Here is a 23,342-nt window from a genome sequence, read left to right as displayed (position 1 = left end):
CTTTTATGCATCTGAATGAGCTCAAATGGGCGGAATGCACCCAATTAACCAGACATTGTATTAGGTACACTACAGCATCTAATGCAATCCAATGCAAATATGCATATTTAGCAAAGATGATTTATTCACTTGATTAAACACTTAATTTATTTTGCAATACAGTGGAACCTATGCTTTCATTAATTGTTCCGAAAAAAGCCATAAACGCCACAGGAAATAACGTAAATCCAAGTGATCTGATCCAAATATGAACCAAAAAAGTGCATTTTATAGAGAATATATTTTTTATATGCAGAAAACAATGAAAAATAACATCTGGAACTTATTGCTCATGTGAACTTCATGCACATCCTGGCGAGATGGGATTCAATAGTGTCTTTTTTAGCAAAGTGCTGGCACCCGCAACTTTCTTTGGTCCCGTGGCAGGTTATTTAGTTTGGTTGAGTGGATTGATTTTGGCTTCTTTAATGAACAAAATGTATCGTCAAAAAATTGCCCCCTTCTGTATTTGGCAATTTTCTGTATTGGCGGAAAACGGTTTGGACACTCCTGGACTGAAGTGCATTGAAAAGTCGGTTGGGGGCTTTTCTTAGTGGTTCTTTTGAGTCATTGCAGAGCTGCTCTGTGTCATTACAGCTTCAGCTCACGCCACGTCCTCCATACTGTACAGTATGTATGTGCTCATGACGTTAATGGATCAGGACATTTGCAATGTGACCTACTTGTGGGGGAGTCAGCGCACACACACACACACACACACACACACACCTTCCAAAGTAGATTTAACACCACCATTTAGTCCAGCCTCGTTAATTATTTAGTTTTTACAGTGTAATGCTTCACAGTGACCCCAAAGATCACAGGTCGCTCATGTATCACCCACTAAAGACTCATTATCTTCAACTGGGTTTTTACAAGAAAATGAAGTAATTCTTGTACTTGTAGAAACCTCTGTAGCACTATAATGCGTGTGTGTATGAATATAAATGTATATATGTATAAATACATGAATATATTTTCAAGTGTGTCATCTGGAAAGGCCTCATATTGTGGCACTGTCTTAGAATTCAAATCACAAATCACAGCACAAATATTTTGTTAAAGATGCTGAAGTCTGCAATGCGGTGAAAAAACACCACCAACCACCAGGGGTCACTGTAGCTCGTCAAAGTGTTGCATGGCGTTTTAATAATTCCGATGAAGGTTTCATTCGGGGGCTGGGTTCGGGTCAAAGGTTACATGAATATTCATTAGCGATACAAGCAGCAGGAAAAACGTCCTGTGTCAATTATCAACAGCGCAAACGCTTAAATCTTACCTTCAAAATAAAGGAATAAAAACGAATCGATTGTGAAGAAAAACCTACATGATAAAAAAACATTTTGATTCTGATTTTGATTTGACAGCGGCACCGTAAAGCGTTGCCTATCAGACATGTGTGTCATCTTAATAACAGCCAAGTTGAGTCATGTAGAGGCTGGATTCCTTACTTTGAAAGGGTCCATGGGAAGTGCCGCCCCTCTTACCGGTAGGAGCGGCCGGTTCCGCCCAGCAGCCTCACTGCGCCGAGGAGAAGCTTTTCTTCTTCCAGCAGACCTCCCTGCGCACACCGGATACTCCAGCCAAATAAGCCCGCACCGCGACGGCCGAGAGCGGCGAGAGAAGGCCTCCTTCCTACGTCGTGCTTCCGTCCCCAAACCCGCCTCTGACACTCGGTTGTGATCGCGTCCGGTTCGTTTGACGGTTTTTTTTGTTTTGCGGAACAGACTTGCGTGGCGCTCTCGGAGTCCTCCTGTCGCCGACATGGTAGACTATCACGCCGCCAACAACCAGTACTCGTCCGGCGGGGCGCAGACCTACATGGAGCAGGAGAACGACTGGGATCGGGACCTGCTGCTGGATCCGGCCTGGGAGAAACAGCAGAGGAAGGTAAGAGAACCGAGCCGTGTCGGGCCGGGCGGGAATGAGGAAGAAAATGGCAGGGGAGGGACGGGGAGGTCGAAGAGCGAAGACGGGCCCCACAGCTGCTCGGCTTGGCTCACTTTCTCATATTTTTCCGCTCCCGGGCCCGGTACACCCCCTCCCCCTGCTGCTTCGGTCCATTTCATTAAAATATGATTTCCGCTACTTTCCCGCCGAGCTGGATTGCTGCTGCCACTTTATAGAAGGGCTTTTCCCCTCTAAGCCGCCCACCGGGGACGGAAACAAGGCGCCACATTGTCCAAAAAAGTCCAACTTGATCCATGTGTGCCTTTAGGGAACCGAACGCTGACTTGTACTGGCTTCTCGACGGCTTCCGGTCCGCTTGCTTGGCGCTCGCGGCCCGTATGTGGTCTCGGCTGGGTTGGCCAAGCCGAGACTTGGCTGGAGGAATTTTCTGGAGTAGTTGGAAAAGCTTGTAGCCAACATTAACAAGTGAAATGCCACTTAAGGAGTGTAGCGTTCATGGATTCGTGTGTGTGTGTGGGTGTTCTCGGTGTGTTTTTTTAGACTGTTCGCGTATTGTAATGCAGTCCACCTCAAAAAACGATAAAAATGGAGAATAAGCAAAAGGCACAGTGTAAGGAGAAAAATGTTACTATCTTGACGCTAACACAAAGTTGACATGAAGGGTTTTTCCTTACACATGTATAACTTTTTAGCATTTTGGATTGCCTTCCAAATATATTTATGTCTATTTTATTGTATACTGTTTTTATGTACTGTTTTATGTCTATTTTTATTGTACATTGCTTTATTGTTTTATTGTATTTTTTATGTGTATTTTAACCCTGTGTTTTGCCTTTTGTGAAGCACTTTGTGACTTTTGTCTGAGAAAGGTGCTATATAAATAAAACTTACTTACTTACTTACTTACTTACCTTTTTTTAACAAATGAAAAACGTCATAAGACACTGCAGTATTTAAAGTAATGAACTAGATCACACAGTCGTGGTGTAATTATTACATGATTAATTATACGCTGGAATGTTCACTCTTGCCCTGCTCCCCATGAACGTCTCTTCTGGCAGCAGATTTGAAATATTTGCTAATTAATATAGGATTTTCTTTGTTCTGACGGCCCTTGGATGCAACACAAAATGTACAGCAGGGATGTCCAAAGTGTGTCCCGCGGGAACAGTTGCGGCCTGGGGTTAGTTTTTTATTGGCCCACCATATTGTTGAAATTGAATTAAACTAAAATATAGCACAAAGAGGCACGTTGATGCTTATAAGTAATAACACAAAACTTAAAATATATATTTATTCTAGCCTTTTTCAAATTAAAAAAATATATAAAAACATATGTGATGTTTTTTTTTATTTTTCGGGTACATAGCCCTCTGTGGATCAATTGATGCGATCTTGTATAAGCATACATTGATAATATTTCACGCGCCGTTGCAGCTGAAGAAGCTGTGGTTAGGAGCTATGTGTGAGTGTCATATGACAAATACTCAGGGGAAAATAGTGTGAACTTTTATTTTTTCCGTCATAACCGTACATATGACTGTGTGTGTTATAGTTCCTTATTTTTGGGGCTCGGGCTTGCAGTCTTTGTCTTGTTGCTGTTTCATTAGTGATGCAGCCTTGTTAATATTGCAAGTGGAAAATGAGCCCACCGCATGCGGAAAGTACTTTGTGGACACGGTGGTGTTAAACTTTGCTAGGCTGCAGAAAAACAACTAGCGGCGTGGCAAGATGTCCTTGTGTTGAAATGAATGCAGGAGGGAAGAGAACACGACAGTTTCCATCCCTCCACGGGGAGTGTGTTGGAAGAATAATGGGGAACTATTGCTTAACAGTGTGGAATGATTGTGTATGTGTGTGTGCGCCTCTATCTTATTCACTGGTCAGATGACTGACACACTGTGTAGCTGTGTATCAACATGCCATTCAGCATTCATTGTGCTTTTTGACAGCTTCACTCTTTCTTATAGCTGTCACATCCGGCATCTGTCAGTCTGCTCTTCTGGGAAGTTTTCCTGCGTGGATGGTCCAAAGTCTACCAGAACCAGAATACTACCTGGCTAATTATTGACAGTTGTACAAACATCAGCGCTCGTTGGTGGTGGATGATTGGTGCTTGATTGATAAGGGACAAAATGCAGAGCGGACGAAAGCCTGACCCACCTTGCAGCAGCGCTCGCTCGACATCGGTGGGGGCGGCGTGGGTCGAACGAGGGTGCATTCCTGCGGCGTGTCCTCGCTGACTGTGCCAGTCGTTGTGCAAGTGAACAAAAAGCTGACCGGGGTGTATGTTTGTTGTTCTGTGATGGCAAAAAATGGCATAAATGGTACCCAGTCCACACCCTGTTTAAAGAAAGTCCACCAAGACTAGGACAGAAAATGTTATGCATGCACATTCCTTCTGTAGTTATCTTTTCGGGAAGGAGAAATAAAAAGTGGGCATGTCCGTTGCTGCGCTGAGGATGGGCTTGAACAGGGCGCTGGCATGTTGCTTCATGAGGAAGTTCCATAGAGAGAGGGTGCGGCGGCTGTGCGGACTCTTGTCAACTGCCATCTAAGATATGATGGAAGGGAGATGTATCACTTATCTGGTCGGCGTGGGGGTGTCCAAACTTTTTCCTGAGATGGCTCCATGCTGAAAACATCAAAAAATGCCGGAGAGCCCACATTGATATCCATTTTCTCACTAGTGGCGGTATGCTGGAGCCTATCCCAGCTGGCTTCGGGCCACATCTATACAAACACACTCACATTAATACATGTGGCCAGTTCACCTAACATGGATGTTTTCGGAATGTGGGAGAAGGGAACACGCACGTGGAGAACATGCAAACTCCACACAAAGATGCTCAGTTGAGATTTCAACGCCAGATCTCAACATGCTAACCATTAGGCCACTGTGCTGCCTGTTTTGGGCTGTTTTACCTATTTATTCAATGCTGGTGTTTCAGTGGTTGCCTGCCACTAATTAATTTTGACCGCCACAGAATGAGTTGGCACTACTGATAAGATTTTACTTTCAGTGTGTCACTTCTGATGTATGTGCGCGTTGCAATCAGTACTGCTAATCTCTCATGCGTCCTGGTCAATTATATAAATTAGATGGTAACATCCTCGCACGTCATCAATGTTGCATGTTGCAATGTTGCAATCCAGCCATCCATCCATTTTCTTCACTAAGGTCGCCGGCATGCTGGAGCCTATCCCAGCTGTCTTCGGGCGAAAGGCGGGTTACACCCTGGACTGGTCGGCTGCATGATGAATGCAATAGAAAAATGCAGCAAAGGACAAAATTTAATTGAGAGAAACGTAGGTTAGCTGATGTTAGCGTAGCACATGTCTTTTTGGTTCCCCAAACTGCAGCATCATTTGACTGCAGAGTTGATGTGATTGTAGCATTTTTAATTTGTTTGTTTTGGTGTTGGGGTATTTGGTGTTTGGACGTCGCCACGCTACAGATTTACCCCTTTTAGGCCACCGTACCTGGTTGTCACCAAAATTAATTTTCACAATTTCATCAATGAAATCTCCACTACTTCCTGTCTGAGTCATACTCCATAAGAGCCAATACAAGAGCTGGATCAAAAAGTTAGCTTTTGGAAAGGTTTGAGCGTAACACCTCTCAGAACCTAGCAATGGGAATGGCCTTTATTGTCATTATACAAGATGTACAACAAGATTGGAGAGCTTCTGCTTTCAGTGCAGTAGTCAAGTAAAAAAAAAAAGTATACAAAAGTAGAGTAAAAAAAGACAAATTAACAAGTTATATACAAGATATATCCAAAATATACACATAATATTGCGCAGGAGAAGACATATTGCAGATATATTCATTTTAGTGCAATGATAAATGGGTCATAGTGCAAATAATGACTGGTGTATACAGATGAGTAAAGTCACATGACTGTATTGTATTGGGTTGTTAAATAAATAAATTGTTATCATGACATCATCATAAATGTCCTCTATTGCACCTCATTCCATAGTCTAGCTGATGTTGTATCCTGTAAATGTGTCCCGCTTCTTCCGCACAGGAACAAGTTGTCTCTTTGGACTGTTTATGACAGGCGTTTACAACCTCCTCTCCCGTCCCCACCCCTGTGCGCCTGGTGCCAGCGTGTTACAGGTGAAGCCGCCATGAAGTCCTCCTCACCGTAGAGAGACACGTGTCGAGACACGTCCGAGCGAGCCACCATGACGCCGCCATGTGCAACAATCTTCCGTTTGCAATCAGGCTTCGCATATTTCTCCCGTCAAGGTTTGGGGTTTGGTGGGGGGTGTGCGGGGACGGGAAGAGCAAACATGGAGAAGCAGTGAAAAAGAACATGGCCTGTGTTTGCTAAAGTGATCAGAGTTGAGTTATTTTACATATTCTTGTTTGCATCTGGCGTGTGTGTGCGTGCTGTGACGTTTTTATGTTTTACTACGCTGACAGCCTCCCCAGGTTGTGGGTGTCTGGCAGGATGGAGCAGTGGCTACAGGGAAGGGTGGGGTCTTGGCTGCCATTTAATACAACTTTTTTTTTCCAATTTCCCAACATTTCTGCTAGCCTGATGCTGAATAATTCCATGGTTTTCAAAGTTGGCAGGGAGCGTGCGCACTTTCCCTCTGGTGCTGGCATGTTGGTTTGTTCTGTGACATGACGGCAAGCAGGAAGGTGGATCTAGCTCATCGGGTCTGGGTTGGCGCTGTAAAAACACATTAGGAATGGGCATTCACAGACTGTGGAGAAAATGCATTGGAATTATTTTTCAATGGGATGCGAGAATCTGTCTCTGTGAATGTTCTGAACTCCTGTTTCCATGCAAATGTTGTCCTTTTTAATCCAACAAAAGACAATTGTCTTGTTGCAACTTTTTAATTTGTCTGCTATTTTCCGTATTCTGCACTTTGGACACCCCTGCTCCTCGTGTAAATGTGATGTCATGTGTTCTTGTGGGGAAATGTGGGATCATGTGAACGGCTGTGGTGACCCGACAGGACCTTGGTTGTCACTCAGGGCGTGCCGGGGACGTCGTTGTCGCGTCCCTGCCAGCGTGTAATCTGGCTATGTCTGTTTACTCTGCATCGGATGACAGGCAGTAAACGTTGGGTGTGTTTTCTGCGATGCATTGGTTGTGCTTCTTGGTCCTGGAGGGGTGTCAGCTGGTCCAAACGGTTCTGTTGATTGCTTCTGGCTTGGGTCCAATTTGATGGAGCCGTTCTTTTTCTTTTCGGACTCGTTAGATTTTGCATTAGAGCGTCTCTGATCCACCAGCACTCGCTTCCATTGCCAGCTGATTTCAGGTCAGCTGTGGGTAACCCCCCCTTCAGCTGACCGCCCTCCACAATCTGGACCCAAACGGATCCAGCAGACAGCCAGCCAGAGGACACAGCAGTGAGGAATGTAGCGCCCCCCCATCTTTCCACCTCTGTGCAGCCATTGGACAGCGTGATAGAGCTCAGGCGGACGTAGGGTTTTTTTGGGGGGGGGGCTGCAACATTCCTTTGGTGGCTCATTGTTGACTGCTGGGCCTGTGGGAAGAGGGGAGGGGGGGTATTTGCTGAGAAGGAGCGACGGGGTGTCCTGTTTTTTCAGAGAGCTGAGGGTTTGTAGGACTGCACATGTGGAGGGAAGGTCCTCCTGGGGGGGGGGGGGGTGCCTCCTTCAAAATAGTTGTGTGCTTTCAGAGACCATCTTCCTGTTGACGCTCGGCGGCCTTGTGGTGACCTGGCGGAATGCGTTTTTCATTTACAGAGAATTCTTTCCGGTCTGTTTATCCCCCTCCCTCTGTGGAGGAGGACGGTGCCGCCTTTGGGCCACTACACTGCCTTTGGGCCGCTACACTGACTATCGACTGCGTTTCCCAATGATCGATTCAGATTGGCTTCAAATTGGCTTTGGGGCGGTCGCCAACGTCTTGATGGTTTTGGTTTGAGCTGAGATTTATTGAAAGACGAAGTAAATAGTTTTTGATGAAATGAGTGGCGTGATTGCAGCCGAGTATCTGTGTTGGGCTAGGAGCAGGGATGGAAGAGCGCGGCGTTTGCTGCGTACGTCGGTGTTGAGTGTCACGCTTGGGTTCGGTTTGGAAACGGGAAACTGCGTCGCTTTTGTGGGAAAGTGCTTTTATAATTTTTTAATTTTTTTTTGAGATGAACCATAAAGTTATTCTCCTCTTTGTCTTGTGTAAAAATCTACAAGCCTTAACCCGTATAATGATAAAAAATCAAATTAAAAGTAAGCTTACTTTGATTACAGCGGAGTACAGTCACACATCATCAACTGGGTTTTTCCGTTTATCATTTCTACCGCTCAACGCCATTTTATCATTTTAAGGATTCGTACTGGTATGTAAAAATGATGGCCCAACCCTAATTTTTTGGTAATAGCAGTTCCTTATTGGTTGAAATAATAGTTTTAGTTTGTAGCCCACTTCTAAAGTTACTTTAAAGTTTTTCCATCGACTTAGCCACCTCCACATGTTTAGTTCAGGAGGGATACTAGTTGTTTGTGACAACTTGCCAAATAATGTAATGTACCCTTAGCTAGCAGTATTTGGGAATGAGGCTCATGAAACTCTAAAGGTTAGAATGTATATTGCGTATCAATCACAGTCCATTTAACACCCTGTCTGATTTTTATATACCACTTATCCTGCTCAGGGTCTCCAGTGCATGCATGTGTACCCCAGCAGGCAGTATCTGTTATAGTCGCTAATTGATAAATACGTGATAATACAGGTAAACATACAGCATAGCACTATTGGAAAGACCACAATTTTTACATGTTTGTGACTTTATGCTTCACTGAATGTTTTTGTTGAGATTTCACACACCGTTTGGCAGTCCTTGAATGCAGCACTCTTCTTCACACCATCACCCCAACTGGAAATTGGAGAACGTCAGCATCAAGCTGGCAGAAGGGAAGCATACCCATCATTGATGGGTTTGCACAAATTCACAGGTGGTTTGCGTAAGTAATCCCTCAAAGGGGCCAACATATTGTTTTCCTAATGCTGAAGATGATACGAGGCTGATGTACGTCCTGTAGATGACTAAAAATCGAGCATATATGTTTTTTGCGAATAAACGCCCACATGTATCGTGTCCTTCCTTGCTCCGTGCGCTTTCCTCTTGACTATCGGTATCGTCTTCTGTCTCCATGGTGGCACCGTGCAGCCTCTCTAGCCGGAACCGCAGAGCGTATTCATGGAAACGCCACTACAGAGCTGGAGAAGGCCACTTGCGTCTCATAAAGACGCACAATGCAGCAGCTCGGGAACGAGCGGTGGGAGTGGCGTGAGGTCGCCGCCGCAGTTGCTGTGCAGCATCTGTCAGTCAGCCAGAGATTATACCCCCAGATCAAATGACGGGATTATATCCCGACGTGACTGAGTGGGACAGACGTGCATGTGAAGGGTGATTTGTGTGTGTGTGTGTGCTGGCGAGGCGGTTCATCATGCTAGTTTCACTCATCCTGATTTCCACAAGAATTAATCAGGATTCTGGAAAAACCTGACCCTAACTGGGACACTAGCCGCGCATGAATGCGGCATGAAATATTCAGGAGGAATTGTTGTTGGCCTGCAGGTTCCTGAGCGCTGCTTGATGCGCTCCAGATGCATCACCTCACGCATCACTCGTCCTCACGTTTCAAGCTCCTCCCACTTGTCCTCCTTTTTTATTTGATATTTCTCTATGACAGAGGAGGGAGTGTAAGGGTGATTCATTTACACCTTGGCTAACTCTGTGATTTCCAGCTTGAAGTTGTTTGTGATTGGCAACAATTATTCAATTAGTGGTCAACCCTGATTGCTTTGAATCTTCTGGAATTCCAAACATGAGCATCTTCCGGTTCCTCTCTTCTCTTGACGGGGAAGACATATCCTAGAGCATTGCGATGAAGGATTGGCATGATTTTATTCTTCTAACACATTTTTGCTGTTTTTTTTAATGTTTATTTAATTTCTACAATGTGTTGACATGTGTTGCTTTACCAAATATCATGCATCCTTTTATTTTCATTATGCAGCCCTCTCTGGAAAACGTTTGGACACCCCTGGTCCAAAGGTGGGGCTGCACCCTTATGGGATGTCTGCACGTCTGAATCACTGCTCCTGCGGCGAACACGTTGCCTTTCATGACCGCTTGATTGATTTGAGTAAATGCACAACCCGTGAAATACTTCCTGTCTTTCACTTTTAATGCAAACTGTGGTAAAAGGAAGCCAAATGGCGATGCATACTGCCACCGTACAGGGATTGTATGGCAAACCACTGCTGAGATGGCTCTCAAGTTGCAGTCAAGTGAATTAGGGTATGAACTGGGGGGGTAGGAGGGACTTGGTGTCAGTCATCCTGATGAAGTGGAAGACAGAGGAAGGAAATCTCTGTGGTTTTTGTGGTTTTCTGTTCATTGCAGTTTCAAACATGAAGTCACCACATGCGCAAAGTGTCAGAGGCGGACCTGAGAGAGGATGAGGTTACCTGTAAATCCAACAGTAACAAGCAGTTGTCCCAATTTTACATTCAGTGTCATTTTACTGACCACTCACTCATTACGTCACCAGGAAGTGTCAAAGGCAAAGCTGCACATGTGACTGCAGTACACCCCCGAGCCCAAAAGAGGAAGTCACAACCACATCGGGTCATTTTTGTCTGTTCTGCTTCGGTATGTCTTTCGTTTCCCCTGACTTTGTTGTCTTCATAAAAATAAAAAGTCGAGCAAAGCCCGTACTTAGCTTTTCTTCCGTTTGTTTGCTTTATGGGAGTAACACCATGAATATGTCTGCAAAACGCAAATGCAAGGAGTCATCCCATCAGATATGGCCGCCACTCCAAAGTTAGTGAGCTCTCTAAATTTAGACAGTCTAAATTTCTCCACAATGGAGACACACAACGCTTCACTTAAGTTTCCAGCTGTTGGGACACTGAGGAGGTTGAACTTGATGGTGCTATGATTGTCTTCATGTGTGCACATTTTGAAAAAGGCAGTAGATGGTTACAGCCGCTGCTATGCTGGAAAGTTGTCCGCCATGTTTGGTCTTTATTTGGGTCAGCAAAGTCGCCCGCTGTGGGCCACGAGCCTCCCATCCTGTCTGATCCAATCAAAGCTGGCCTGGGGGGGATTATGTAGTTAACAAAGACTCCTCTGTTGGCCCCCGTCTGACTCTCAGCGTTGTCATTTCCAGTGCCGCTACGCAGAGGCGTCCTGACGCTACATTTCTGGTTCTGGTAGCACCTCTGTGATGGATATTTGCAGCGGACGCTTTGTGTGCGCTGGCTCTGATGGGCTATTTTTGTGCTAGTTCAGGGCTGTGTCTCAAACGTGAAGAGCTAATGTGTAACTAATAGTCCAAGTATTTAGAGGAGCAGCCGAGCGCTTGTTAACAAACGCTCCATTAGTCCATCAGCGGACGACCTGGCCATAACATGGACTTCAGCTACTGAGATGCAACTAAAAATAAGATGCTGTAATATCAGGTTGCTTAGCAACAGCCCCGAAACAGCTTGCTGATCTGAGCACAACTGCTGCTACAAAACTCATGCACGACAATGGTTTTTTTTGGGCAAAAAAACAACCATTTTAGGCGTTAACAATATCCAACGTGCTGTTGTGGTATTTGGAGACAATGATTACAGTGCAATAAATACACAATATGAATTAGTCTGGTTTAGTGATTAGTTGGTTAGTTAGTTAGATTTAGTTGGACCACATGAGCATCTCCTCAGGTCCACACACCAACATATACCTTTACATCTGTTCTTCTGATCCCCCAGCAGGAGAGGCATCAGACGTCCGATGACTCACCGTCTCCACTACTACTTTATAGTAGCACGATGGTGGGGGTGTAATATTCAAGTCATTTTAAAGGGATTACACAGATTTGGAGCTGTGATCCCCGCCCCTTTTAGACCACGCAGCCACCATGAGTGAGCCCTCCGCCCTCAGGGGCCCAAGGGGAGGGGTGGGGGGTGTTGTGTGTGTGTGTGTGTGTGTATATATATCTAGGGCACAAGGATAATGGACTGGTTTAGGTTTGACCCATACCGGCAATTTGTTTTCCACTGGCTGCCATGGTTGTTATTTATGTTGGTTAGTGTGTCATCTATGGTTTTATACTGTAATTCTGGTACCGATCGTCTATGAGTGACATTGGCTGATATTTATCACATGGATTAATTCAATTTATTAATGATGTTATTGCCTAGTTCCACTGTTAGACAATTCCCAGGGTAAATAGGTAATTAGAAATCTGTCCTGCTCAACTTGATAGACAATTAATTGAGTGTCCAACTTTCATCACGATTAGTGCTGTCAACTGTCTGTTTATTTATCTGTTGTTTAAACTTAATTTACCAAGAACATCTCCACCCATACAGTGTGGCCATCATCTTCATGCTATTTTATTCTCATCAAGTCTTAATTAAACAGTTATTTTAAATAACCTACTATATATATCCCCATCGTAAGGCTGGACACGCTATGTATTTATGTCCGTTAAACAAAGACACACAAAGTGTTTTGAGGACAAGACAGACGTGGTTATAATGACAGGAGCAAAATTGCTCAGACACACTTGAAAAAGTTAGTATGTACCCTGTGAACGTGATATCTACTTCCCTGTGAGACAAAAACGAGCTCCTAACTAACCGCGTTTCTGGGGGTATCTGGTGCCATCGATTGTCTGTCAAACTGAAGCCATTGAGGTCTTACAGAATAGTGTTGATTCTCTCGACAAAGTACGTCCCGGGTCGGCTCAATACGGGTGTTGGCAACTCAGAATGGTACAGCTAGCATGATCTAGCCTTTGCCTGTGCATGCCCATCGCTTTTCGGTGGTTGTTCTTTCACACCGTGTAAAAGTGAGCACACGCCAATGGCAGCATCTCCACACACGCAGAGGAGGAAAGGTAATCTGGAAAGTGAAAAAAGACCCCCAGCCGCACCCAACCTCAGGAGGAGGAGGAGGCATTCATGAACTGGCTTGAATGAGCGCTCATTTTCCTGCTCCCGACTCTTTGAAGTCGAGACTGCACTCTACTTGGACAAAAGTATTGGCCCAGCTACAGGAAGCGGAGAAAATGTGGAGTTTCAGTAAGGCCGTGGGAGCGTGTCTGTGTGGGACACTTGGTTTTGTGAGGTCAGAGGCCACCGATTGGACCCGGTGTAATTCTTCCACAGCAAACTCATCTGAGCATGCGGGTCCGGGCCTTGCTTTGTGCACTTTCTGATCATCTAAGGGCTCTTGTCCAGAACTGACTTCTCCTGTCTGGCTACTTGACGGTCAGAGTGACACACTTGGCTCTTAGGCTTGACGTCCATTTGCACGGAGATTTGCGTTGGCATCCGTTTTGTCGAATGCTCGTGTGCGTCCATGCATGCTTGCGCATGTGTGGCTCAGGCATACGGCCAGGGAACGATGAAGCCATAAAGGGGGGGATTATTGTGTTTGTGTGTGTGTGTGTGCTGTGGAATGTGTGACCAAGCTGCACAGAGTGTGTGTGTGTTTTTTTTTTTTGTATGGGTCATCAACCAGCGGAAACGCTTGCCCCTGGTCTGGATGGACTTTTACAAGGCCTCGCTCCCTGCTGACGACTGGTCGCATTCCTTCTCCATATTTTCTCACTGTAATGTAACCTCATTAACTAAAACGATTTTACTCCAACTCTGGTTGACTCATGTCTTCTTTCAAAGCTAGCACAGCGTGTTAAGGCCATTTGAGGACACTCCCCAAAAGATACTGAATGTGAGCACAGAGGAAACAGGACTTTATCTTGTTTTTGATTTAACTTCCTGTGCCCCTCTTTGTCTGCAGGTTTTCAATCGTGTGTGTGTGTGTGTGTGTGTGTGTGTGTGTGTTGGTGGTGTCGTCTTACACTTGAATGGTCAAACACACAAGGTGGCCAGTCAGGAAGCAAAATGCACTGTCACCTTGAAAGTTGCCAGGGGGGGCGAGTTCTTGCCCTCTTACATCACCATCGCCGCGGTGACAGGCAGTTTGGTGCGTTGCCTTATAAGGTAAAAGCTTGCAAGGCGGGTGGAAAGGAGGAAGAGGAGGAGGCAGGAGGAGGGGCAGGAAGAGCCTGTTACCGTGACGATGCTGCCGAGCAACTGGGCCGGCCTGAAACTCCCGTCGAGCCGCATTTTCACACCAGCGGCCGTGCTGTGGTTTTATTCGCCTCCTCCTTCTCACCCTCTTCGTCCACGCGCGTTTGCCTTTGGCAGAGGTGCCCTTTGACCTCCGTGCAGCGCTCTCCCCGGGGCGTGTGTGAGGTAGCACAGGAGGCGTCTGCTTTTATAGCGACTGTTGAAAGTGAAGCGCCTCTCATACCACAAGCGCTCGCTCACGCTGCAAGCATGCGTGCTAATTCACACTTTTTTTTGTAGTCTGTCAGCGCTAATGCTCACCTGCTGCCGTGTCAGCCACACACTGCGAATTTAGTAGCGTGCTAACAATGTGCATGTCCACAGGACTGCAATCTATTTGTGGTGGTGTTGAAACACACATTTTGGTGTTATTAGTTTTGAACATGTATGTCATCTATTCCTTGTTACTTTACACCATAGGGTGTCAAACTCGTGGTCCTGTAATCATAATTTTTGGAAGTGCATTATTTCCAGCCTTTTGCAGGCCACATAAACATAAAATCTGGCCCCCAGGCCTTGACGTTGACACCCTTTTGCAATATTTCTATATAATATATAATATTTTTGCTGGGGCTTTTTTGTTTATTTTGTTCCTACAATGTGCCAAGGCCTACAAAAAAAGGAGCCACAGTCCACAAGTGTCTCCTGGGCCGTGCTTTGGACACCCTAGGCTTATGTAGGGTCACCAGGAATACTCTGGTGGGTTGGACATGGATGGGAACCCCAGACTAACATTCCGATTTCTAGTTTTGATGCCCTGCCTCCCGCCCGTGAAGAAACAGGCGAGCACCAGCGAAAAAGGAGTAGCTACAAAGATTGCTAAGTTGATAAAAAGTTCAAAAAAGTTTATATTTTATTGTTTATTTGTTGCTTAAACTGAAATTTAAAAAAAAATAGATATCCAGTTTCAAAAGCTTCCACGTACGAAACCTAAAGTCCTAGCCTCAACTAGTGGCTGCTTCATGTGTCAGGAATTAAGGAGGAAAAAGGCCACTCCTCGCCACAAAACTCTGAGTCAGAGTCTGCTTCTGGTGACTAAGTTTCAAACGAACCTTTTCAACACCTTTTTAGAGTAATGACGTCTTTTTTTCCGGCCAATAATGTCTTCCACTCTTTCACATGTCAACCAGATAAGGTCGCTTTGCACAAACAGAAGAAGGTTGTTTCTTTTCCGTTGTTTTGGCGCTGAAGGTTTACAGAAACCTCTGCGCTGGTTCGCCTCAGCGTGGCGATTTGCGTGTCCTTCAGCGTGACATAATCAACACGGCAGTCTTAGTTTGGGGCTCTGGAAACATTCAGCCAGCGGTTTTAATAAAAGGCCAACACAAACAGCTGATGCTTTGCACTAGCAGCTCCCAGCGGCCCTGCCAAGCTCCTGATTGGAACTGTGGGAAAAACGCTCCCATTGCACACACGCATTCACAAGTGGGTGTGTGTTAGTAATGATGGTAGTGAGATTTAAGTCATATGCTCATTTACTGAGAAGACTCCTATATCTGTTAGCTCTTACTTTTTCCTTAACCCTGCAACACAGTTGTATTGAATGTCATATACAGGAGGTCTATATAAAGACTTCATTTCATATTAGGCCAGTCAGTTAAAGGCTAGATGCAATTCAATGCAGGACAAAATATATTATGCTCATTTCCAGCCCATTGTATTGAGCTGTGGACTTCTATAGAGCAGCTGCTCACGATAACCCGCACAGAAAGCTTTCCAGGTCTTCCAGAATCCGCACCTGTGTCAGCTGCTTTTTCTTGGATTTCCAAGATAGTTTGTTTAAACTTATTACACCCACAGCAAGCCCACTACGGTGTGATTGTACAGCTTGTACCAAGGAATGCCCATATAAGGAAGTCCCAGCCAGCTGTGATGTCACGGTGAGAAAAAAACTCTGAAACCGGGCAATCCCGAACGTCTTTCAGGGCTCACTTCCAAATGCGCAAACCTCATAATATGAAGCTTAGGCATTGTTTAGCATGAGAATACAACATTCTAACTCTAAATAATGATTGGTCACCTTTTTTAAGAAAAAAAAAGATTTTTGTTATTGCCATTAATGTGTTTCTGTTTGGGAAAATGCAAATAAAGAGCCCCCCAGGCCGGACTTTGGACACACCTGCTGTGTTTGACCTTCATTTGCGTTTTTTCCAAAGTTGACGGACTTCATGTTAAAGTTTAATGAAAGCTGTTGACCAAGATGGAAAACGTTGGTGCTGGTTTGTGTTCACAATTGGGAGAACCTCTCTCAACATCCATACTGTATGCGTTTTGAAAAATGATTTACCAGCTCCAGTCAACTATCAGTGTCTTTTACTACAGTCATGCTTCATTTTGGAAAACATGTCACCTTGCAACCTTGTAGCAGTCATGAGGTGACTTTGTTTAGCCTGAACAACTCCCAACGGAGCGAGACATCCTCTCAAGGAGGTTGTACTGTACATGTCGACCACTCCGGCTTCCACGAGTCATTTGCGCTGCATTTGTGAGGGCAGTGGTTATGGTGTGGAAAGGAAATCAGTAATTTGCTCAAACCTACTTCGAGGGTTGGCACAGGTGTCAAGGAAGAAGCTGTACTTGCAGATCAAGGAATGTAGTTTCACTTTTGGTTGTTGGATTGACCATGTATGGCATGAATGGTACAGCCCAGATTAAAAATGGTAAAGTCTATTCATTCTTACATCATCAGATATACAGGTGGTCCTTGTGTTCCGATGCCCACACACCCATACATTATTCATTCAAGTTATTAGAGCTGCAACAATTCAATTGGACGGATTGATGATTAATCTACAACTATTTTAGTATCCTATTAATTGCTTTTGAGTTAAAAATGTACATATGCTGAGCCTCTCATACTGTCGACTTAGGAAAAACAAGCGAGTGAAGGTGGCCTAACCTAAGAAAATAATTAGTTGCAGCCCTAGAATACATAATGTAGTTTTTTTTTAGTCATTTGACTACTTTTGACAACTTTTCCCCCTTCATTATGTCTCCCAAGCACAAGGCAAGACTCTGGTGCGTCAAAGAAAGTCAGAATAACATTCGCTCAATGCCCGCCCCAACCATCATGAACAATAAATATGGTATCTGTGATAATGTGATACTATGGAATGGACAGTAACAACCAAGCAATGTAGTGGTCTTGTTATTGAAACTTCCTTCGCCAATAAGCCTGTCTCTCTCCCTCCCTTGCAACGACCAATTCAGAGCAATCTGTCTTGTATTCAGTCTTTTTATGACTACATTCTTTATAAAATGTCCTTCATGTGTTCTGCGTGACTTGGTGTTAATTCGGGTATAGTTTAGATATGTCTAAAAGTATGTAGTGTAGTGTGTTTTTCGCCTTGTCTGATCATTATTTTTCATCGAGTGTCAAGGCGTCATATAGAAAAATATACTTTGCTACGCTAAAACCTACCCATCTAAAACTTAGCAAATTTGTGTGATTTTATTTTTAATTTGACAGGTGCCAATAAAAATGGGATAAGCCTTTTGGATACCCCTGGTCTAATTGATGCCTGCCTTACTGGGAACAAAGAAAGCAGATCCTCTTTTGTCCTGTGATCCGCCCAGTGTGATAAATGTTGTTAGAGCTAATTACCACAAAGTGATACATTATTAGATTAGTTTAAGTTCCCTTTTAGCTGAGATAGTTTGATGCTGTCCAGCAAGACTTGTGTGTGAATGTGCCTCGTCCTTATTGGAACTGCAGTGATTCATTAGGATTTAGGAGCCCCTTCCAGCCAGCTGCAGCACCTCCATCTTTATTTGTATTTATCGCTCTGCCGTGATTGTGAGCTTGCGATAAGCTGCTCAGCGGCTGCAGGAAAGACCTGACATCATCTTGTGGCAACGAGCCTCAAGCTGTTGGCGGCTGGCAACTTAAAACCAAAAATGAAGTTGGTCTTTCCGCTGAGATTTCCGACCTAAGAAAACTAACCGTGTCGGCGGTTGATGTGATTCATTTGACTGTCCTGAATCATCTGAGCATCCCCTGGCTGCAGTTCGTCCTCAGGTGGTTTGCAGGACGGACACGCTCAGGGGTTAATTTTTAGCTTCCCGTTCCCGTTGGATGCGGTTGCTGCATTCCTGGACTATGAACATGGACGCCCTCCGCCCCCGCCGCTTCCTGTAACGCTCCACTCAGGGCAGGAAGTGGATTAGTTGGCCGCTGATTGGCCGTGGAGGGAAAAAGAAGCGATGGTGTGATATGAGGGAAACAGAAAAGAAATGTGCACACCAGTGCCAGCGCTCACTGATTTCTAATGTGATTTCATTTCAATGTGATTTCTCTTTGTGCACTTCTCCTGCAATAACACATGTGAGCACACGTGGCCACTTCCTTCCTGAGTGCACTGACATCCACTTTAATTTTGCAACTTGCTCGTCATTCACGCTAATAATACCTTGGTTATGCTTGTATGCCCTGACTTTCTATTTAAAAAGACAATGAATTGCCCCCTGCCTCAGCCAAACGCTTAAAATGTCAAATTCTTAGTTACTGGTGCGTGCAAGGCGTGTTGCAATGCCGTTCTGCAACACCTGAACAAATGTTAGATGGAGCAATGACCCACAAAGTATTGCAGCAGTGTCGACACGTTTAAGGAGGGCGTGGCATCTTGTGTCATCGCCGCCATTCCTTCATCAGTCATCCGTTGTTTTTTTACTTTGAATTTGTTTCTTTCAAGTTCTCAACAAGGGCAATTTGAACATGGTGTCATCCGACCTTGCAGGTTCTCTGCAACAAAGACAGGAAGTGACAAAAATGAATGAGCAAATAACCACACAGCTTGACATTTAGTCTCAACTACCCCCTCCTGCTTCTCCATCTCCTCCTCCTCCCTTCCTGTCCTGTATTTTAAGTTTAATCGTGAACAGTTAAAAAAAAAAAAAGCAGCCTCTTGGTTTGGAGAAAGGCGGATTCATGCTCACAGTTGTAGAGGTTGCCTCTTGCCACTTTAGGGATCATGTTGCAGACGTACCAACATACACAGGATTAGGATGGCCCGCCCCCGTGGGGGGACTCTGACATGCCACCGTCATGTAAGCATCTTACTAAATACTGTAGTTTCATAGGAGCCATCCTTTCTTAAAAGTGCCCATTCTTCATTAGGGGTGTCACAAGATCAAAACCTGCCGAGAGTTCTCATTTGGAGAAACCCTCTCTCAGGAGAACAAGGCGGTCCGAAACAGACTGTTTGAATGATGGTGAACGTTATATGGAAGTAGCAGTACCAAAGTACCAAATGAAAGACGAGACTCGTGGCTTTCATCAGAAAGAAAAAGTTTGTTTCTACCTTTTTTTGTTCTTTAGTAATCAGCAGTAGAACGTACAGTAGCTAACTGTATGGGTGATATGGACCTTGGCATTTGGGCTCCATCTGTCGAATATTTTAGTAATTGAGTATTCTAGTATTCTATACTAACTGGTGGTTATTTTTTGGACTATATATACTGTATGCAATTTGACTGCACGCAGAATAAACGGTTCTTGAGGGAGTCTAACTGGTGTGAATGAAGCAGGCAAACAAAGATTACGTTTAAATGAAATGGTATATTATAAATGTTTTGGAAAAAGAGTAGGTGGGACAAAATACAACAATTAAACCGTCTTTACACCAGCTACCTTCTTCGTCCTCTGCGTGGGTGACGTAAGCGATTCCTCGAAGTAGATACAAATCTAATATTTTTTGTAACCGAGGTACTCGGATTATTCGAATAACCATTGCAGCCCTACTTGGTATACATCACAATATTTTTGGGGATGTATCACAATATAAAACGATATCAAGTTTTTATTCAGTGCAAAGCTACAAACTGTAACCCATAATTGTAAAGCACATTCATTTATTGGTACTGAACTGGCTAACTTTTTATGGGATGTCAGCCTGTGCACACATTGCTACTAAGGCTTCAACAAACTGTCTTATTTTAAAGGGCGTTCATGGTTACTGCTAAGAGGGGATGCGTTCAATAATAAAGTTACTTTTCGGCCTGTGTGTCTAACATGAAGGCGTAATGCGGTGCCCATGACTGCTTTATAACACACCTCATACGGAGAGGAGACATCGGTGTTGACAATTTTGGGGCATGGTCGCTATATTTATTTAGCAAGTAGGGATGTGCATTAAGTGATTTCAGAGAGAAAATACATGTCACAAGTATTAAGGTATTATCATGAATATTATTATATATTATCATAAGAGTGCTTTATTTGGCTTCAGGAAATGTAAACAATATTGTTTAACGCCAATATGTAGGACAATAAGCATTTGTCTCCCACCCCCCACTCGGCAAAATAAATACATTTATCCAGTCATATATTTTTCATTGTACTTCTCTTACTTCAGAGCAAAAGAAGGTTGTACAAGTGTCAAATCAAAAAAAGATGTAGTCAGCATTACTTTTGATGAATGAGTTTGCTGATAAGTTTGGTCTTCTGTTTTTTGTTATTTTTTAGATTATCGCAGATGCCTATGTGGGAAAGGAAAATCTTTTTTTTTTTATAATTCAAAAATAAATACATAGCCCCTGAATTCGTCCATAGCTAATTAGCATGAGCTTCCAAAAAAGGAAATGTGCTGTCTGATTCCTTCTTCTGACCTGTCAGCGCATGAATAAGGTTGGATTTTTGGTGTGTGTGTGTGTGTGTGTGTGTGTGTGTGTGTTAATCATTACCTGTCCAGACCTGAGAGGATAGATGACAGGAACATCTGCAGCAGAACTCCATCTTTTTTTTCTCCCGCGCCCCTCTCTCTCGCTCTCTCTCCCTCGTGCATGTGTACGTGTGTGTTTTTAAGCAGATTCCTAGTCTAGCACTGACCTCCAAACAGCTGTTCCTCCTTGTAGCTGCAGGCTGCTTCTCTGCTCTCAGCTTTTTGCTTGTCAAACGCTCTCGGGTGTACTTTGAACCTTTCCTTCCCAGGTTTCCTTGTGTACTTGTGAAGGAGGGGGGGGGGGTGTTAGTTGGCCATGTGGATGGTGTCCAGTTCTCTTTGTCGCTGTACGGTAGCTGGCTGCATATCCGCTTACATCACAGCTGTATAGCAGAGCTGCAAGGAATGTCAAGCGAGGCCGGTTAATGCCAGTGCCTTTTCTCGCATCATTGGGAGGGTTGGTTTTTGAAGGTGATCCTGATGTGAACTTTTAAAACGGGGAAAATACCAAAGTTGTGCTTGTTCTCCAAGCAGTACACCTTCTGGACTCGTTATGTACTGTACTGTACTGCTGTTGGAGTACCTGTGCAGTGGGGAGGCTCTATAAATGGCCTCAGAAGACATCGTTTATTCTCTGCGGTGTGTGTGTGTGTGTGTGTGTGTGTGTGTGTGTGTGTGTGTGACTGCAGAAACCACAGTCCAAATTTGGCTCCATATTAATTCATTTACACTAGAAGTATTGCTTTCGAAAGGCCACATTCAAATAGTACCCAGCTATTTACATGATGAACTGTCATAATTATGGGACAAATAATTATTCATGAAATAATTTTTAAATAGAAATTAATATTTACTATATTTGTCCTCATTTTAATTTAATTTTAATTAATACATTTTTTTTGTATTTTCAGTCTTATCAGAATAATTGTTTAATTTATAATAATTTGTTTATTGTATTTAGTATGTTTTTCAATAATAATAATAATAGTAATAATAGCAATAATTGGTAATAGTAAAAAAATAGTAATAAATTGTAATTTTTTATTCTTCAAAATGGAGCGTACTACTTGGTTGCAGCCAGCAGAGGCGTTGTTTTGTATCATGTTCCCATGAGTCCTCGGGTCAGGGTGGAAATTTAGACAAAAGTGGCTAATAGAAGTCTTTTTTAGTTGAAATTTATAAGAAAAGTGGACTAAAAGTTACCTGTGCTTTAGATTTACATGTCCTCTTTTAGTGGAGGTGCCACTGCAAAATGCAGCAATACTTAAACACAACATGTCCAGTGTGGAGCTTGGCCAAAGCCCTCCTTTTATTGGCCTTCTTCTCCTCTAGGGGGGGCTTTGTCAGACCAGACCAGTCTTTCACTGAGCCTGGCCCATGTTAGCGCTCCTGTCCGCTCTCCGCTACCACCTGGTCTCTATTTGAACACGCTTCATGGCGACTCGCTTCAAAGAGCCTTTTCATTAACGGACACATGCTTGTTGTATTGTTCCACCTTCAACATTTTGTTGTACATTTCCTTTTTCCAACACGGCTGCGCGCTCACAAGCACAGTCTGTGTGATTTTACAACAAACTGTTCATTGCTTGCTTTTGTCATTTTGGCTTCTCTTCACTTGAGTCAGCCTTGTTTGTGGTGTCTGCACGTCTCTGCCTGTCTGAGGCCATTAAACCCTGTTTGTGTGTGTGTGTGTGTGTGTGTGTGTGTGTGTGTGTGTGTGTGTGCCATAATCAGTGTTCATGCCGAAGCGACAGCGTGTTGGGGTGTGACACGATTCAAACGCTTGACATGACTGCGTCATTACATAATAGTCTGGTTATCACACATTGCACAAGACCAGAATGATGGAGGAGGTCATCCACTTGTGGACAACGGTGCCTGGGGTCGCCTCCACGGTGACCTCATGGAGGCTGCTGACAAAGATGTTAATTAGCATTTAGTTTGTGTGTGTGAGATTTTGCATATGTGTATCCGATGATATCATGCTCTGAATGTGAAGCAGTTGCGCAATACATCTTAAACCCTGTTGATTCTTTGCAGGTGAACTTGACACGCCCTTGTGCACACTGACACACACACGCTAAATATCATAGCGATTTGGTGACCTCCAAAGTGCACCTTTTTAGGAGGGGGGTGGAGCGCAAAGAATGTTGGGACGCGGGTGCCTGTGAAGGGAAATGCTGGCTTTACATTTAGACAAGGTTATGTCATCCACTTTCAAACGCAGCATCTAAATAATGCAGACACTCAATTGGAACACCAGAGGTGTAAAATGCTTTGACCTCATGTCTCGCAGGGGTGTCCAAAGTGCAGCCCGTGGCCATTTGTTCTTGGCTCTCCACATATTCAGAAAGTACAATTCGTTTCCAATAATCCCTTGTTTATCGCAGTTAATTGCTTCCATACCCGACCTTTTAGAAGTGAGTTTTAGGATTCCTTATTTATGTATTGAATATTTTCAGAGACTGCGCAACGTGTATGTCAGTCGCACAGTCTCTTTGTCTCAGTGTGTGGCAGCGGGGCCGCTAGCATATGCAATTCAAAGTAACATAGTAGAAATGAAATGGGTTGATTGCAATACATTGTCATATGACACCCCCCT

The 23,342-nt window shown here is 44.1% G+C and overlaps 1 protein-coding gene across 7 annotated transcripts in view; it reads left to right on the top strand.

Moving 5' to 3' along the window:
* Positions 1-1,552: 1,552 nt before the first annotated feature.
* The window catches only part of actn4 (actinin, alpha 4), a 43,292-nt gene continuing 21,502 nt past the window's right edge, over positions 1,553-23,342 (top strand). For 3 of the 7 annotated variants that reach the window (XM_078792745.1, XM_078792744.1, XM_078792746.1), the window contains exon 1: positions 1,554-1,929. In XM_078792745.1, the coding sequence (XP_078648871.1) occupies positions 1,804-1,929 (126 nt within the window). In that variant the 5' untranslated portion in view covers positions 1,554-1,803. Of the gene's footprint in view, positions 1,930-23,342 lie in introns of all 7 variants that reach the window. The other 4 variants (XM_058081050.2, XM_058081047.2, XM_078792747.1 and 1 more) reach the window with 3 other exon arrangements.

Source organism: Doryrhamphus excisus, linkage group LG8 (genome assembly GCF_037039965.1).
Source record: "Doryrhamphus excisus strain RoL-2023G ecotype Guam linkage group LG8, RoL_Dexc_Guam_v1.1, whole genome shotgun sequence".
In the NCBI taxonomy this organism is placed as follows: Eukaryota; Metazoa; Chordata; class Actinopteri; order Syngnathiformes; family Syngnathidae; genus Doryrhamphus; species Doryrhamphus excisus.
This window is presented reverse-complemented; position numbering and strand designations above follow the sequence as displayed.